At 58.3% G+C, this 16,285-nt stretch overlaps 1 protein-coding gene across 7 annotated transcripts; it reads left to right on the forward strand.

The window, feature by feature from the left end:
* The first annotated feature begins 1,065 nt into the window (after positions 1–1,065).
* FURIN (furin, paired basic amino acid cleaving enzyme) lies at positions 1,066–16,281 on the forward strand. 7 transcript variants are annotated; one of them, XM_004056772.5, is made up of 16 exons: positions 1,066–1,190; positions 8,395–8,730; positions 9,069–9,167; positions 9,276–9,371; positions 9,710–9,838; positions 9,949–10,025; positions 10,341–10,429; positions 10,948–11,120; positions 11,581–11,793; positions 12,261–12,361; positions 12,488–12,591; positions 12,684–12,801; positions 12,911–13,090; positions 13,508–13,632; positions 13,746–13,856; positions 14,102–16,281. In XM_004056772.5, exons 2-16 carry the CDS (start codon positions 8,554–8,556, stop codon positions 14,692–14,694), a joined length of 2,385 nt encoding a protein of 794 aa, XP_004056820.1. In that variant the 5' UTR covers positions 1,066–1,190; positions 8,395–8,553; the 3' UTR covers positions 14,695–16,281. The 7 variants fall into 7 exon arrangements, with proteins under 7 accessions (XP_004056820.1, XP_055219094.1, XP_018866183.1 ...); XM_055363119.2 differs by lacking the exon at positions 1,066–1,190 and adding an exon at positions 2,302–2,319; XM_019010638.3 differs by lacking the exon at positions 1,066–1,190 and adding an exon at positions 3,538–3,637.
* Positions 16,282–16,285: the final 4 nt, after the last annotated feature.

Here is a 16,285-nt window from a genome sequence, read left to right on the forward strand (position 1 = left end):
TGCTACTAGCAGCTAATGTTTAGTGACTAGGGATGCGACTGAACATCCTGCAATGTAGAGTGCAGTGTCCCCTACAGAGAATTATCCGACCCAAGATGTTAATAATGCCAAGGTTGAGAAACCCTGTTCAGGATGACAAACCGATTGAAAACTCAACAAGGGGGCCGGGCGTGGTGGCTCACGCCTAATAATCCCAGCACTTAGGGAGGCCGAGGTGGGTGTATCACTTAAGGTCAGGAGTGCAAGACCAGCCTGGCCAACATGGCAAAACCCCATCTCTACTAAAAATACAAAAAAAAAAAAAAAAAAGAAAAAAAAATACAAGTGGCGTAAGCCTGTAATCCCAGCTACTTGGGAGGCTGAAGCATGAGAATCGCCTGAACCCAGGAGGCAGAGGTTGCAGTGAGCTGTGATCAGGCCATTGCATTCCAGCCTGGGCAACAGAGCGAGACTCTGTCTAGAAAAAAAAAAAAAAAACCCATAAAACAAACAAACAAAAAAAACTATGAGGATTGAGTGATTCACATTTCTGAATCGAGAGAGAGAAGGACGGGCAGCAGGCTTGTTGAAGCTGGAAGGCCAGGGAGGTCGCAGACTGAGGAAGACCCTGGTGTGTCCCAGGTACCTCCATGCAACCCTACTAGAGAGGTGGTCTCTGGCTTCCTATGGACAAGCTCTAAGGGACCCAGCTATGGGGCACCAGAGCCCAGCGTTCAGCAGCTGCTCAATGAATGTCTGCCAGGCGAGACTGCACCCAAAGCATTTATTAGGTACATGATTGTGGCAGCACTGGCTGGCCATGGAAGGCAAGGCAGAACACAAGGAGCTGGAGCTGGCGGAAGGAAGTCATTAAGTCAGCCAGTGGCTGGGATGCAGCAAAGCCTGGCAGAAGGTAAGTGCAGACCCACCCCAATAAATGAGGAAAATGAGAAGGGCTGGCTGGCCATGTTAGGATCCAGTTCCAGCGCGACCAGATATGTCACCACCACATCACTTTTAGCTCCTCCCCCCACCCACAGACACCCTGTTTGCCTGTCATATAAAGAAGGTTTTCCCAAAGTGGTTTAGCCAGAACTGGAAGGGCCCCGCCCTGTGAAGGGATAGGAGCCTGACTGTTGCAGCTGCAGTGAGTGGCGGGGAAGCAGCAGCGACCAGGATGAATCCCAGGTGCTCTGGAGCTGGATGGTGAAGTATGGACATGCTTTATTCGATTTTGCATTGACTTAAAGGTTTAATTATTTTAGGAGTTCTTGTAGACATTCCTGAAAAATGCAGGTAGGCAAAAAGAATAAAACAAAGATCGCAAATGTGACCCTTTCATTCGGAGAGAACACCAATGGAATTTTGTTGTGCACCCTTCTATGCACGTCTGAATGTTGTGTAGACATTCTGCTTACAACTAGGTGTGGGTGCTGCTGCCGAAGGCTTTATTTGCTGTGCCTGAGGTGGGCCAGAGATTTCAGAGAAGACTCCCAGAGCACCCCAAGGAGACAACAGGAGTGCTTGGAGTCAGGATGACTGGGTGGATTTAGGACTATGTGATTCTCAGGAGCCTCCCTGGATTAGCCCCAAATCAAGGATAAAGAGAGGCCTGGCTGGACTCTTCCTCCCTGGGAAAATGGAGCCCCTTTACAGCCCCCACTTACCCATCAGGCCCTGCTCCTCCCACTCATCTCCAGACTTCTGTCACATGCCCAAGTCCTGCTAACTGCTGTGTAAAACTGGTAAGGTGGGATCCAGAGGACCTTGGGCCCCTAGGGCCCCAAGTCAGGAGACCTGGGCTCCAGGGCCAGTTGAGAGTGATAAAGAGAACAATACCTGGCCACAGGACTTGTTGCAATGAGATAAAGGCAGAAGTCACCAGTTGTGGTCAAATGGGATTTTTTTTCCAGAGAGGTCTCACAGAGAGTGGCTTTCAAATTCTTTTTAGCAGCAGAATTGTTGTAAAATACAATCTCATGTGAAACCCTAAAATATGAGACACTCTGGGTGAAGCAGAGAGAGGTGTTCACCTGCCCAATCCTGTCCTCATTCCTCCCTCTCAGGGAGGCACCTCTGAGAACCCACTTTAAAGAATTTTGCCTTATGCCAAAGGCAGGATTTAAGAGGCAAGCTGGCTGGGAGAAACTGGGAAACTCCACTTCCCACCGCCTCTGCCTGGGTGGCAGTCATCTGAGCCTAGGCTAGCCCCTCCCCCTCCAAAGACCCACTGCGGGCTCCCCTGGGGCCAGCCTCCAGGATGGGTGGGGCACCTGAAGCAGCAAGTATTGCTATTTTTCTGGGCTGACCTTTCTTCTAGGCCTGAGGACAAGTGGGAAGGTAGGTGGGGCCAGCCCTGTCCCTGTTTCCCCTCAATGGAGTTCTCTTGCTCACAGCCTAAGGAAGAAGCGTGACTCACTTCCTGCCTCAGTCTGACTGCTGGAGTATTGTTCTCCCAACTGTGGCTGGCGCTACCCAGTGTGGCCCCTACAAGTCTTAGTTCCTTGGCGGAGGGGAAGTCCCCACTTTGGGACAAGGCCAACTGGACTTATCTTCCCGCTCAACTTTGAGGACCCAGCATTGCTCCTCCAGTTTCCAGTTCTTGCAGTGTTGGTAAAGGTGCCCGAATCGTACCTGATCCCATTCATTAAATATTATCTCCATTTTATAGAGGGGTAAATTGAGGAAGTCCCTGAGAAATTAACTTGTCTAAGGTGTCCCAGCAAAAAATAGTGCCCCAAGGATTTGAACCGGTTTGCTGATTGATTTTTCACCAGTTGCCTTAAGAATTATCATGATTTAACCTCTCTGGGCCTCAGTTTCCTCCTCTATAAAATGCAGACAGTGATACATCAAAGGTACTTAAAGGAAAATGTACTGTACCCACCTCATGGGGCATGTGGTGAGGATAAAACGGGTTGACACAGGAAAAGAGCTCTCAATGGTGCCTGGCTCACAGAAAACACTCAGTGGATTTTTTTTTTTTTTCCCATTACCCGGGAACCTGTGTTAAGGAGGCCACAGGCTGATCCTGTGCAGCCAGGTTATCTCAAAGGGAGCGAGAAGAGATGGGCACAGGCTACTCTGCGACCTTGGAATAACCCAGCCTGGGAAGCTCTTGGCCACATTTTCCTTCTTTTCTTTCTCAGCTCAAGCAGCGTCGGCCTCAGCCAAGTAGCACAAACGTTTTCTAGGGCCCAGGGAGGGAGAGGCTCCGGCTGGTATATTGCAAGTAGCTTGGATTCAGGCTCTGCCAAACACCCCAGTCTCTTGCAGGATCTGAGGTCTGCTGGTTGTGGGACTTTGCGCAAATTATTTAAACGTTGTGCGCCTCAAGTTTCCTTATCTGTAAAATGGGATTAATAATCTCAGCCTGAAAGGATTATGTGGATTAAATCATGTACATAAGAAGGAGATAATGTAAAGTGACTGGCCTGGTGCCTGGCAAGCGGTTGGTGTTTAAAAAAAAAAAAAAGCTAAAAATATTAAAAGGAGGTGGGCTACTTCTGCTCATATATCCACCTGTCTATACAAATGCAGACGAAGTCGTGACTCCTCTAACAGTAGGCCAAGAGGAGGCTGGTCCTGCCGCCGTGCAGTCCTCCCTCGACCTTGGAGTGGAGGACCCCAGGTCCGCCGTCCCTGGGCACTTAACCCGGTCAGGCTCAAATTCGTCGCCCAGGAGTGGGGAAGCGGGGGACGGAGAGGGCCAGTCCCCCAAGAGTCCGGCTGAGGCAGGGCTCGGAGTGCCTCCCGCAAGCCTTTCCCTTTGGTTCCGAGTTCGGGTCTCCGCGGCCGTCTTCCCGGGGAGCTCGCGGGGCGAAGAGCCGAGCCCGGGGGCGGGGGCACGGCAGCGGGGCCTGAGAGACGCGCCGGGCGGCCGCGAGGACTTTGGGATCGCCTGCCCCACTTCCTACCTGCCCCTACCAGGAGCCGGAGGCAGCGGGCGCCCCAGAAGGCCCCGCAGGGCCGCCGCGCGGGGCCGGACGTGCTGGGGCGCACGGCGCTGGGAACGCGGGCCCGGAGTCGGGCCCGGGCGGCATGGGCGGCGGGCGGGCGAGCCGGAGCCGGCGGTGGTGGCGGCGGCGGCGGCCGGGGAAGCGCGGAGGTGGCGCCGCGAGGGGGAGGGGCGCGGCGGCGGAGGAGGAGGAGCCCGGGCCGCCGCCGCCGCCGCCGCCGCCGCTGACAGCGGCCCGAGTAAACAAGCCGCGCCGCCGCGGCCCGGCCGCTGCCCCCGCCCGCGCCGGAGCTGGAGCCCAGGCCGAGCCCTGCCCTGGTCGCCGGCCGGGCCGAGGCCGCGCCGCCGCGCCTCCCCGCTTCCGCGCCGTGACGCTGCCGCCGGGCGCGGGGACCGCGCCGAGCCCAGGCCCCCGCCGCCGGGCTCTCCGCTCGGCCGAGGGGCGCCCGAGCCGCCGCGGCGGTCGCCTGGAAAAGTTTCCCCGCCCGGGCTCCCCAGGGTAAGCAGTGAGGGCGCGGGGCCCGGGGCCCGGGGAAGGCAAGCGCGCCTGGGAGCCGGGCCCGAGGGGAGCCGGCCGGGCCGGGCCGTGCAGCTCTGCCCCGGGAGCGGGCTCCGCGGCCCGGGTGCCCGGGCCGGGGAGGGTCGGGGCACTGGCGCCGGTGCAGCCCCGACCCGGGTCCCCCGGGGCCCGGCTGCCCGCCGGCTTTCCGGAACTGGCCCCGGGGCCGGCCCCGAGGGTGGAGCTGCCGGGAGCAGACAGGGCGCTCCGCAGCCCACCTGAGCGCGCCGGGCCCGTCTCGGCCCCCCGGCCCTGGCTGGTACTTTTCCGCGTGGGGCCAGGGCGAGCCCTCTGACCTCAGGAAGCGCCTGCGGGGCCCCTGCTGGGGGCGGGATGGGGAGAAAATTCCGCAGGCGCCGGGTGCTCCAGCCTCCCCGCCGCCTCCGGGGCTGCCGCCGGCTCCCCCACTCCGCGGCCGAGGAGGGCCTGCGTTCCGCCCGGGGAGGGGAGGAGCGGCCGGGGGCGAGGCGGGGGCTCCTTCGCTTGGGCCTCGCCCCCGCCCGCACACCTGTGCGGCGAGGACTCAGGTGCGGGATCCGCGGGCGCCGGCGGCCGGCGCAGGTAGGTCCCTGGGCTGCCTTCTGCCGAGGCCCCTGTGCCCCCGCTGCGTGGCTGGACCAAGGGGCGGCCTGCTTGCCAGACTGGTCTGACGGCAGTCACTTGTCTGGTCAGAACCCGCTTTCCCATCATCCTCTACCCCCTGGCCCCTGGGGTGCAGACCCTCATCCACCGGAGAGTGTTGGGATTCCTATTCTGACTTGGGAAGTGCGAGGGGAACCCGGGTGATATGGCCTGGTGAGGGCGGGTGCTGAGCAGGTGTGGACAGAGCATAGGAGAGTAGCCAAGCCTGGCCTCTTCTCAAGCAGGGCAGCCCTCGTTTTACTATTTCCTATATTGGGCTTCTACGGAGCATTTGATTTTTAAAAAGGATTCTGTGGCTTTTTAAAAAGTTTGAAAGCCGCTGGTCCAGCAGTTTTTACCACCAAGGAAACTGAGGCCCAGGGAGAGGAAGTGACTTGTTAAGATCATCCAGCAAATAGCGGGCAGGTACTGGGAGCGATAAATTCACGGGAGCCTCCCAGGGCTGGTAACAGGACCCCGCGTGGTGTCTCTGCTAGAGGGAGAGACTGATTGGGTGTCCGAGTGGCCCTCCCGTGGCCTGCTCTGTGGCTGTGTCAGAGCCAGACCCCCAGTGTCTGGGAAACAGCAGTCGGTCCTGGGGTGAGGCGCAATTTGAGTGGCCCATAGTGGCTCTTTGTGTCAGGAGGTTCTGGTGCTAGAGAAAAGGGCTTTGCCCAAGAACACAGCCAGGAAGAGCACCCATAGGTCTCTCTGGCCACAGCCTGGAACAGAGTCCCATGTGAAACAAGATCATGAGAAATACAGCAAGCCTCCAGGTTTGAGACAAACTGGGACTAGAGGGTGAGTCAGAGTCTGGGATGGGGGTGGGGAGAAACCCATTCATTCATTGTTTTCAGTTCTTACTCTTTTCGGGGATCCTCCCTTGTCCCACATGCTGTGGCAGAGCCGTCTGTGGGGGTCTCATTTTCTGGAAGCCATCCCCACCCCTCACCATGGCTGGGGTTGTTGGATAGAGGGAGGCTGGCCCTCTTTCTTTGGGGGGACTGTTCAGTTGCGCCTGAAGCCTGCTTTCTTTCCAAGTGCTGCAAGGTAATTAAATAGTTGGTTAATCACTTTTAACGCCAAACAGCTGCGGCTCCATCTACAGTGTGCTGGAATCTGGGCTAGACCCAGATGAACCCAGCCTCGATTTGGGGGCTCCAGCAGGACTCACAGCACTGTGGTTGGTGGTGGTGGGGGCAGGGGGGTGGTTGCATGACATCTGGACCCAAGAGGCAGCTGTTGTGGCAGCAAGAGAGAGAAGAGAGATGAGGCCCCGTTCCTATATGGCTCTGCCCCCAGGGTCCCACATCCTCTGTTAAATGAGGGACTTGGGGTGGGGGGGGGCGGTCCTTCCATCCCCTAGGGCTGGGGCGCCTAGCTGCCCAGCCATTGATCAGACCAGCTTTCTGGAACCAACCACCCAAAGCACCATGGGGCTGTGGTTCCCAGGCCTGCCCTGGAAGTCCTGTGGAGTCTGCCCGCAGGGATGTGCAGGAGCTGTATTGTAGATGTCTCCTGCCATCAGCTGTCAGGTTATTTTGGTCCAAACTGAAAATACTCCAGGAATTGTGTGTGGAGTACCCCCAGCCTGCAGGGTGGGACTGCAGTAGTCAGGGAGGCCGGTTGTGTCTAAGGGCAGCTTCTGGAGAAGCAAGGAGTTCTCTGTGGTGAGCCTGCCTCTCTAGCTCCCCAGGGCCTACGTGAGCTGGGGTGCCTTCCTTTTGGTATCCGGCAAAGAGTGGCCTTGGCTATGGAAGTGGTAAGGGCATCCAGGGCCCTGCTGCTGCTCAGGGAGCTTGGCACTGATATGGGATACCCCCAGCAGCACTGCTGGGACCTCCCCTAGCTTCCCCCCTTCCTCCAGGGCCTTGGCTTCTGTCTAGTCGGGGGCACTATGTGGGGACAGTTATGTGGCCCCGGGCAGAGAGGTCCCGCCGTCTATTTGCTGAAGGAGGAGAAACAACACTCGGACTATTGATTCAGTCTCACCTTGGCGCTCCTGGCTCAGCAGCCAGTGTTTGCCCTGGCTGCCTGGGCTCGGATTACGCAAGGCTGGTGGGCGTGGAGCAAGCAAGGGGGCAGCTGGGGGCCTCCAGGCCCAGGCAGGGCAGGGCTTGGCGGCCCCAGCGTTCCCCAGGAAACTGTAAAAACGAGCCTGGGGCCCTGACTTTGCTGATAGCGGCCATCTCAGCCATAGAGGGAGGTGAAGCCTCTGTGATCTCCACCCCCGCACCCCCTCAGGACATGTCCCCTAAAAGCACCATCCCATTTAGGGTCACCCATTTTCTTCCTAGGAGCTGTGGGGCTTTGCAAATAACTCCCTATGGCTGAATCTGCTTTGCTGAACTAGGAAACCCTAGTGAGTTGTATAGATGCCATTCATTTAAGAACCTTGAAAAGCCAACGTCTTATTCCCATGTAAAATATACCTAGGTGATTTGGAGAATACAGTGACACAAAGAAGAAAATAACAATTACTTGTAATTCTCACCATCTTGAGAGAACCACTGTTAACATTTTTTAGCGTGTGTCCTTCCAGATTTTGTTTTAGTTTGTATAAATATACATGTATAAATAGTTTTTAAAAAATAAAATGGGATTATGTGTACATACTGCTTTATAATGCATCTTTTTTACCTTGATCATGGTGAATATTTATTCATTTGTTGTTTCTGATTTTGAGTGACTCAGGGCTTGATAGTCTTCATCCTGCTTCTTCTGTTACACTTTTTTTTTTTTTTTTTTGAGAGGGAGTATCGTTCTGTTGCACAGACTGGAGTGCAGTGGCGCGATCTTGGCTCACTGCAACCTCCACCTCCTGGGCTCAAGCAATTCTTGTGCCTCAGCCTCCCAAGTCGCTGGCACTACAAGCACCCGCCACCACACTTGGCTCATGTTTGTATTTTTAGTAGAGACGAGGTTGCACCACGTTGGCCAGGCTGGCCTCGAACTCCTGACCTCAGGTGATCCACCCGCCTCAGCCTCCCAAAGTGCTGGATGACAGAAGTGAGCCACCATGCCTGGCCCTTCTGTTACACTTCTTATATTCTTGCATGGAGAAAGGATTGGGGGGGATTGTGAGGGCATCCATCTGTCCATCTATGTGGCTGGCCTCGGGGGCTAGATTTCTTCTGGGGAGGACTAATTTTTTTAGCCTTCTCCCCCAGATCTCATTTCAGGCCCCAGTTGAAACTTAGGGTGGGCAGGGCAGCTTTAGTGCGTGGCAGGGGATGAACTGACCCTCTCCCCCCTTTTCCCCTCTTGTTCCTCTCAGAGTCGGCACTCCTTACCCTCCCGAGCCCTGCCCGTCTCGGCCCCATGCCCCCACCAGTCAGCCCCGGGCCACAGGCAGTGAGCAGGCACCTGAGAGCCGAGGCCCTGTGACCAGGCCAAGGAGACGGGCGCTCCAGGGTCCCAGCCACCTGTCCCCCCCATGGAGCTGAGGCCCTGGTTGCTATGGGTGGTAGCAGCAACAGGAACCTTGGTCCTGCTAGCAGCTGATGCTCAGGGCCAGAAGGTCTTCACCAACACGTGGGCTGTGCGCATCCCTGGAGGCCCAGCGGTGGCCAACAGTGTGGCACAGAAGCATGGGTTCCTCAACCTGGGCCAGGTAGGTATTCCCCCACAGGACACTGCCAGGGGGTGGGACCAGAGAAGACAGGGATTCTGGGAGCAGGAGCTGTTGGCCTTATTTGCTCAGGGGCATCTGGGTAGCCGGCATGTTCTGGGTGGCCATGAGCAAAGCACAGGTGGTTCAGGCAAGCAGCATATCCCAGTGAGAGTGAGTCCTCATGGTCCCCGCATTTTGCTGGGTCCTGGACAGGGAGCAGATGCCCTGCACCCCCGACCGTGGCGAGCCTCCCATGAAGCCGTTGTCCACCCCCGTCCCCCGCCTCCCCGGGGACTGACAGATGGAAAGCCCAGCTCAGTCTCCCTGCTCTATTGCAGATCTTCGGGGACTATTACCACTTCTGGCATCGAGGAGTGACGAAGCGGTCCCTGTCGCCTCACCGCCCGCGGCACAGCCGGCTGCAGAGGGAGCCTCAAGTGAGTGTGGCCCCAGCCCCCTCCTGCTGCCACCCTCCCCCTCCTGCTCTCAGGAGCCCCTCTCGCCTCCTGCTTCACCCACACAATCTCTCCCTCACTCCCCCACAGGTACAGTGGCTGGAACAGCAGGTGGCAAAGCGACGGACTAAACGGGACGTGTACCAGGAGCCCACAGACCCCAAGTTTCCTCAGCAGTGGTACCTGGTACGTGGCCTTCTTCGCTGCTGGGACCTCCTCCCCAGATGCACTATCCACCCACTATGAGCTCTTGGATGGAGGAGGCTGTCTTCGAGGCCTCCTCTGATTGGTTTCCTTTCCTCCTGCTGGGCAGTCTCTCCCTGGCCCATCCTAATAAGCAAGCCTGGGGGTGGCCCTCCCAGAGTCCTCTACATTCCCATGGAGTCCAGACAGCCAGTGGCGGCCTTTCAGGAGCAGGGATGGTACAGGAGGAGGTTTTAGGGGGGCAAGGGGATTCTTCAAGATGCTCCTAGCCTCGCAAAACCAATCATGTCTCATAAGTGATGGGGTGGGTGTCTCCACAGTCTGGTGTCACTCAGCGGGACCTGAATGTGAAGGCGGCCTGGGCGCAGGGCTACACAGGGCACGGCATTGTGGTCTCCATTCTGGACGATGGCATCGAGAAGAACCACCCGGACTTGGCAGGCAATTATGTGAGGAAGTGGGGGAGGGAGGCCATGATCCCTGCTGAGGTGTGTCTAGAGGCTGTCTTGTTCTATCAGTGAGGTCAGCCTTCTCCTGATGGTGGCCAAATCCTTCTTAGGATCCCGGGGCCAGTTTTGATGTCAATGACCAGGACCCTGACCCCCAGCCTCGGTACACACAGATGAATGACAACAGGTAAGAAGTGGCAGGCCCCGGTCTCTGCCTCCCTTCTCCTTTCTTCCACTAAGGAACAGGGCTGAGCCTGGGTGAGATGTGCCTTGCCTAAAAGGCTGATGCTTTTCCCACAGTCCTGGCCCATCTGGGGCTCTGAGGGAGGGCTCGGTCAGAGTGGAGATGGCCACAGGCCCAGTGGAGTGTGGGAGACACGGGCTGGGCGCTCAGGGGATGATGGGTGTCGGATGTGCGGATCCCTCGTGCTCCTCAGGCCACATCTGCCGGGCCCTGTTCACCCCATTTGTCCTACTCATGCTACGTGCTTGGCCCTGGCAGGCATGGCACACGGTGTGCGGGGGAAGTGGCTGCGGTGGCCAACAACGGTGTCTGTGGTGTAGGTGTGGCCTACAACGCCCGCATTGGAGGTGAGTGTGGGCCTGGGCCACCCTGTCTTCAGGAGGGCCCTTCAGTGGAATTTTTCCCTGCCTGCTTCCCATCTGGCCAATGCCTGCCACTTTCCCACTGTGGATCCTTTGATCACGTGGCTGTTCCATGGAGGGTTCCCAAAGGGTCAAAGACTGAAAGAGCTGGACCCCTGTGGAGTGAGGGTTTCCTAGCAGGAGTCTCCTGAAATCCTCACGACCCATTGTGAGTCCTCACGTGGCAGATCCTTGATCACCAGGCTCTTTTGGGAACCAGAGACTCTTTCTAGTCCTGAATGTGTGGTTGGGGGCAGGAGGTGTTCTCTTTTTCCTTCTCTGGGTCTTGTCTTTGAAAGGCAGAGGCAAACAGGTAGTTGGGGGTTCAGGGTTTCTCAGCATCAGCCTCCACCTTTCCCTTACTCATCCCCTGGGGTGCAGGGCTGGGTGTGCTCCTTGGGGTGGGGGCCCTGACAGCTGGACCCATGCAGCATCCCTCTTCGTGACCCCCCCTTCACGGCCAGGGGTGCGCATGCTGGATGGCGAGGTGACAGATGCAGTGGAGGCACGCTCGCTGGGCCTGAACCCCAACCACATCCACATCTACAGTGCCAGCTGGGGCCCCGAGGATGACGGCAAGACAGTGGATGGGCCAGCCCGCCTCGCCGAGGAGGCCTTCTTCCGTGGGGTTAGCCAGGTGAGGTGGGGATCTGTCCAGCCCCTGGGGGCAGGTTGGGTGCTGTCTTCCGTACCTATCTTGTGTTTTTTGGTTTGTTTTATTTATTCTCATGTTTAACTTTACACAAAGCATGTTTATTGAAACATTAAGGGACAGAAGAAGAGTAGAGTGCATATACCACTTGGACTTGCCTAATTAAAAAACACATTTTTTTTAGAAATGAGGTCTTGCTATGTTACCCAGGCTGGTCTCAAACTCCTGGCCTCAAGCGATCCTCCCGCCTTGGCCTCTTGGTCTGATTTTTTTGTGTGCCTAGATAGACATATTTGGATACATACTTGATCCACCAGGGATCTCACAGGGGACAGGAGGTTCCCAGAGAATGAGGCTCCAGCCTTCCCAGTTTTCCAGCAGTGTCCTCCTGCCAGCCCTCCCTGAAGTCCCAATCTTGAATGACCCCAGCCCACTCTGTCCACAGGGCCGAGGGGGGCTGGGCTCCATCTTTGTCTGGGCCTCGGGGAACGGGGGCCGGGAACATGACAGCTGCAACTGCGACGGCTACACCAACAGTATCTACACGCTGTCCATCAGCAGCGCCACGCAGTTTGGCAACGTGCCATGGTACAGCGAGGCCTGCTCGTCCACACTGGCCACGACCTACAGCAGTGGCAACCAGAATGAGAAGCAGATCGTGAGTCTTACCTGGGGGTGGGGGCTGGGGAGATGGGGCTGCTGGCTGGCTCTGTCCAGCATCCTCTTTTGGAGGCTGTCTGCCTCCACCCCCATGTGGCTGGGTGATAGTGGCTCAGGCATCATGGAACATGAACTCTGGGGCTCTGTAGGTTCTTGGAGGCCATGGAGCCATCTCTGAAGCCTTTGAAAAGCCTAGACTCTCCCTAAAAACATACATTGTTCTTATTCATCTCCACCCTCTAGTTGAACCCCCTTATTCCTTTGGAAAATGAGGCCCAGGAGGGGCTCGTCATTAGCATGTCCACAGCAAGTTAGCAAGGCAGCAGCTGGGACCCGGGGTTCTTGGCCCTGGCTCCCCATACCATCTGTGGTGCCCAGGGCCTGTATGCAGAGGGAGGGTAGGCAGGTGGCTCCTCTAGCCCCCTCCACCCATCACAGGCCCCATTATGATTCTCTTCCTGGCAGGTGACGACTGACTTGCGGCAGAAGTGCACGGAGTCTCACACGGGCACCTCAGCCTCTGCCCCCTTAGCAGCCGGCATCATTGCTCTCACCCTGGAGGCCAAGTAAGTGGGTGGGGGCCAGGGGCAACCCTGTCCCTACCAGCACTCTCTGTAGGGCAGCCCTTAGGGCAGCTGGAGAGCTGCTCCCAAAAAAGACTGATCCCCAGCCTCTCCCTTCCTTCTTTGCAGTAAGAACCTCACATGGCGGGACATGCAACACCTGGTGGTACAGACCTCGAAGCCAGCCCACCTCAACGCCAACGACTGGGCCACCAATGGTGTGGGCCGGAAAGGTGAGGGCAGGCTGGCCCGGCAGGCTGGATGTGGAGTTAGGTAGAAGGCACTCTGTGCCTGACAGCTGACCCTACCTTCCCTGTCCCCACAGTGAGCCACTCATATGGCTACGGGCTTTTGGACGCAGGCGCCATGGTGGCCCTGGCCCAGAATTGGACCACAGTGGCCCCCCAGCGGAAGTGCATCATCGACATCCTCACCGAGCCCAAGTGAGGGCTGGACCCAGGCTGGGAGGGGGCCAGTGGGACCTGAGAGTCGCAGGGGGTGCCTGCTGGTCCCTCTGGGCCAGGCTGACCATCATGGTGCTCTCCTGCACAGAGACATCGGGAAACGGCTCGAGGTGCGGAAGACCGTGACCGCGTGCCTGGGCGAGCCCAACCACATCACTCGGCTGGAGCACGCTCAGGCGCGGCTCACCCTGTCCTATAATCGCCGTGGCGACCTGGCCATCCACCTGGTCAGCCCCATGGGCACCCGCTCCACCCTGCTGGCAGCCAGGTGCTTGCTCTGTCCCTGCCCGCCCTGCCCAGCGCCGCCTCCTCTCACAGCCCGCCTGCTTGCCTTTGCTCGCTTACACGGCCCAGGGGGCACTGAGTGCTACTCAGTGGGGCACTCTTGGCATTTTGGGAGGGACAATTTTGTCCTGTGGGACTGTCCCATGTTGCAGGAATCCCTGGCTTGCAACCATTTAATGTCAGTAGTGTGCCCCACCTTGTGCGGTGCCTGTGTACCTTTCTAGAATCCCCCAGTTGAGCACGTCTGGCTCACTGAGAAACAGCCAAGCCAGCAGGCACTTCTGGCCCCATGGGGTTGGTCTGCGTGGGGGAAGGGTGTGTGGCCCATGTGCTGTGGGTTAGATGTCCCTGGCTTGGGGTCCCGCAGAGGCCTCAGGGCTGTGTGTACTCCCCTCCCCAGGCCGCATGACTACTCCGCAGATGGGTTTAATGACTGGGCCTTCATGACAACTCATTCCTGGGATGAGGATCCCTCTGGCGAGTGGGTCCTAGAGATTGAAAACACCAGCGAAGCCAACAACTATGGTACTGGGGGCACTTGAGGGGTAGGGGTACGAGGTGGAGGGCTGGCAGGATCTAGGGCACTGGGTGTGGTGCCAGCACTGTCCAACTCTTGCCTCCTCCCCGCTCTGGAACAGGGACGCTGACCAAGTTCACCCTCGTACTCTATGGCACCGCCCCTGAGGGGCTGCCCGTACCTCCAGAAAGCAGTGGCTGCAAGACCCTCACTTCCAGTCAGGCCTGTGTGGGTCAGTAGTGGGTGCTGTTGGGCTTTGGGGGCCTGAGTCTGGGGGTAAGGCGGGTGCCTGTCCTGAAGCCCAGCTCTAACAGAAAAAAGTCTCAAGAGACTTAGGGCCCCTGGGGCTCTTGGGATGACCACAGTCCTGGGGCTGGAGGATCCTGGGGATATGGTGACCTGGCTTGGGGCTGCTGTGGTCCTGGGGCTACAGTCTGTTTAGCTGACACACACTTGCCCTCTCTCCCACGCCGGCAGTGTGCGAGGAAGGCTTCTCCCTGCACCAGAAGAGCTGTGTCCAGCACTGCCCTCCAGGCTTCGCCCCCCAAGTCCTCGATACGCACTATAGCACCGAGAATGACGTGGAGACCATCCGGGCCAGCGTCTGTGCCCCCTGCCACGCCTCATGTGCCACATGCCAGGGGCCGGCCCCGACAGACTGCCTCAGCTGCCCCAGCCACGCTTCCTTGGACCCTGTGGAGCAGACTTGCTCCCGGCAAAGCCAGAGCAGCCGAGAGTCCCCGCCACAGCAGCAGCCACCCCGGCTGCCCCCGGAGGTGGAGGCGGGGCAACGGCTGCGGGCAGGGCTGCTGCCCTCACACCTGCCTGAGGTGGTGGCCGGCCTCAGCTGCGCCTTCATCGTGCTGGTCTTCGTCACTGTCTTCCTGGTCCTGCAGCTGCGCTCTGGCTTTAGTTTCCGGGGGGTGAAGGTGTACACCATGGACCGTGGCCTCATCTCCTACAAGGGGCTGCCCCCTGAAGCCTGGCAGGAGGAGTGCCCGTCCGACTCAGAAGAGGACGAGGGCCGGGGCGAGAGGACTGCCTTTATCAAAGACCAGAGCGCCCTCTGATGAGCCCACTGCCCACCCCTCAAGCCAATCCCCTCCTTGGGCACTTTTTAATTCACCAAAGTATTTTTTTATCTTGGGACTGGGTTTGGACCCCAGCTGGGAGGCAAGAGGGGTGGAGACTGCTTCCCATCCTACCCTCGGGCCCACCTGGCCACCTGAGGTGGGCCCAGGACCAGCTGGGGCGTGGGGAGGGCCGTACCCTACCCTCAGCACCCCTTCCATGTGGAGAAAGGAGTGAAACCTTTAGGGCAGCTTGCCCCGGCCCCGGCCCCGGCCCCGGCCCCAGCCAGAGTTCCTGCGGAGTGAAGAGGGGCAGCCCTTGCTTGTTGGGATTCCTGACCCAGGCCGCAGCTCTTGCCCTTCCCTGTCCCTCTAAAGCAATAATGGTCCCATCCAGGCAGTCGGGGGCTGGCCTAGGAGATATCTGAGGGAGGAGGCCACCTCTCCAAGGGCTTCTGCACCCTCCACCCTGTCCCCCAGCTCTGGTGAGTCTTGGCGGCGGCAGCAGCCATCATAGGAAGGGACCAAGGCAAGGCAGGTGCCTCCAGGGGTGCACGTGGCATGTGGCCTGTGTCCCATGACCCACCCCTGTGCTCCGTGCCTCCACCACCACTGGCCACCAGGCTGGCGCAGCCAAGGCTGAAGCTCTGGCTGAACCCTGTGCTGGTGTCCTGACCACCCTCCCCTCTCTTGCACCCACCTCTCCCGTCAGGGCCCAAGTCCCTGTTTTCTGAGCCCGGGCTGCCTGGGCTGTTGGCACTCACAGACCTGGAGCCCCTGGGTGGGTGGTGGGGAGGGGCGGTGGCCCAGCCGGCCTCTCTGGCCTCCCACCCGATGCTGCTTTCCCCTGTGGGGATCTCAGGGGCTGTTTGAGGATATATTTTCACTTTGTGATTATTTCACTTTAGATGCTGATGATTTGTTTTTGTATTTTTAATGGGGGTAGCAGCTGGACTACCCACCTTCTCACACCCACCGTCCGCCCTGCTCCTCCCTGGCTGCCCTGGCCCTGAGGTGTGGGGGCTGCAGCATGTTGCTGAGGAGTGAGGAATAGTTGAGCCGCAAGTCCTGAAGAGGCGGGCCAGCCAGGCGGGCTTAAGGAAAGGGGGTCCCAGTGGGAGGGGCAGGCTGACATCTGTGTTTCAAGTGGGGCTCGCCATGCCGGGGGCTCATAGGTCACTGGCTCTCCAAGTGCCAGAGGTGGGCAGGTGGTGGCACTGAGCCCCCCCAACACTGTGCCCTGGTGGAGAAAGCACTGACCTGTCATGCCCCCCTCAAACCTCCTCTTCTGACGTGCCTTTTGCACCCCTCCCATTAGGACAATCAGTCCCCTCCCATCTGGGAGTCCCCTTTTCTTTCTCTACCCTAGCCATTCCTGGTACCCAGCCATCTGCCCAGGGGTGCCCCCTCCTCTCCCATCCCCCTGCCCTCGTGGCCAGCCCGGCTGGTTTTGTAAGATACTGGGTTGGTGCACAGTGATTTTTTTCTTGTAATTTAAACAGGCCCAGCATTGCTGGTTCTATTTAATGGACATGAGATAATGTTAGAGGTTTTAAAGTGATTAAATGTGCAGACTATGCAAACCAGGCCC

The sequence above is a fragment of the Gorilla gorilla genome, chromosome 16 (assembly GCF_029281585.2).
Source record: "Gorilla gorilla gorilla isolate KB3781 chromosome 16, NHGRI_mGorGor1-v2.1_pri, whole genome shotgun sequence".
NCBI classification, from domain to species: Eukaryota; Metazoa; Chordata; class Mammalia; order Primates; family Hominidae; genus Gorilla; species Gorilla gorilla.

What these genes read in the sequence shown, in the direction of transcription:
- FURIN (XM_004056772.5), top strand. Translation starts at nt 8,554, where the DNA reads ATGGAGCTGAGGCCCTGGTTGCTATGGGTGGTAGCAGCAACAGGAACC. An exon ending in CGGACTTGGCAGGCAATTAT is followed by an intron (nt 9,839 to 9,948) that starts GTGAGGAAGTGG and finishes AATCCTTCTTAG; the next exon opens with GATCCCGGGGCCAGTTTTGA. An exon ending in CTACAACGCCCGCATTGGAG is followed by an intron (nt 10,430 to 10,947) that starts GTGAGTGTGGGC and finishes CTTCACGGCCAG; the next exon opens with GGGTGCGCATGCTGGATGGC.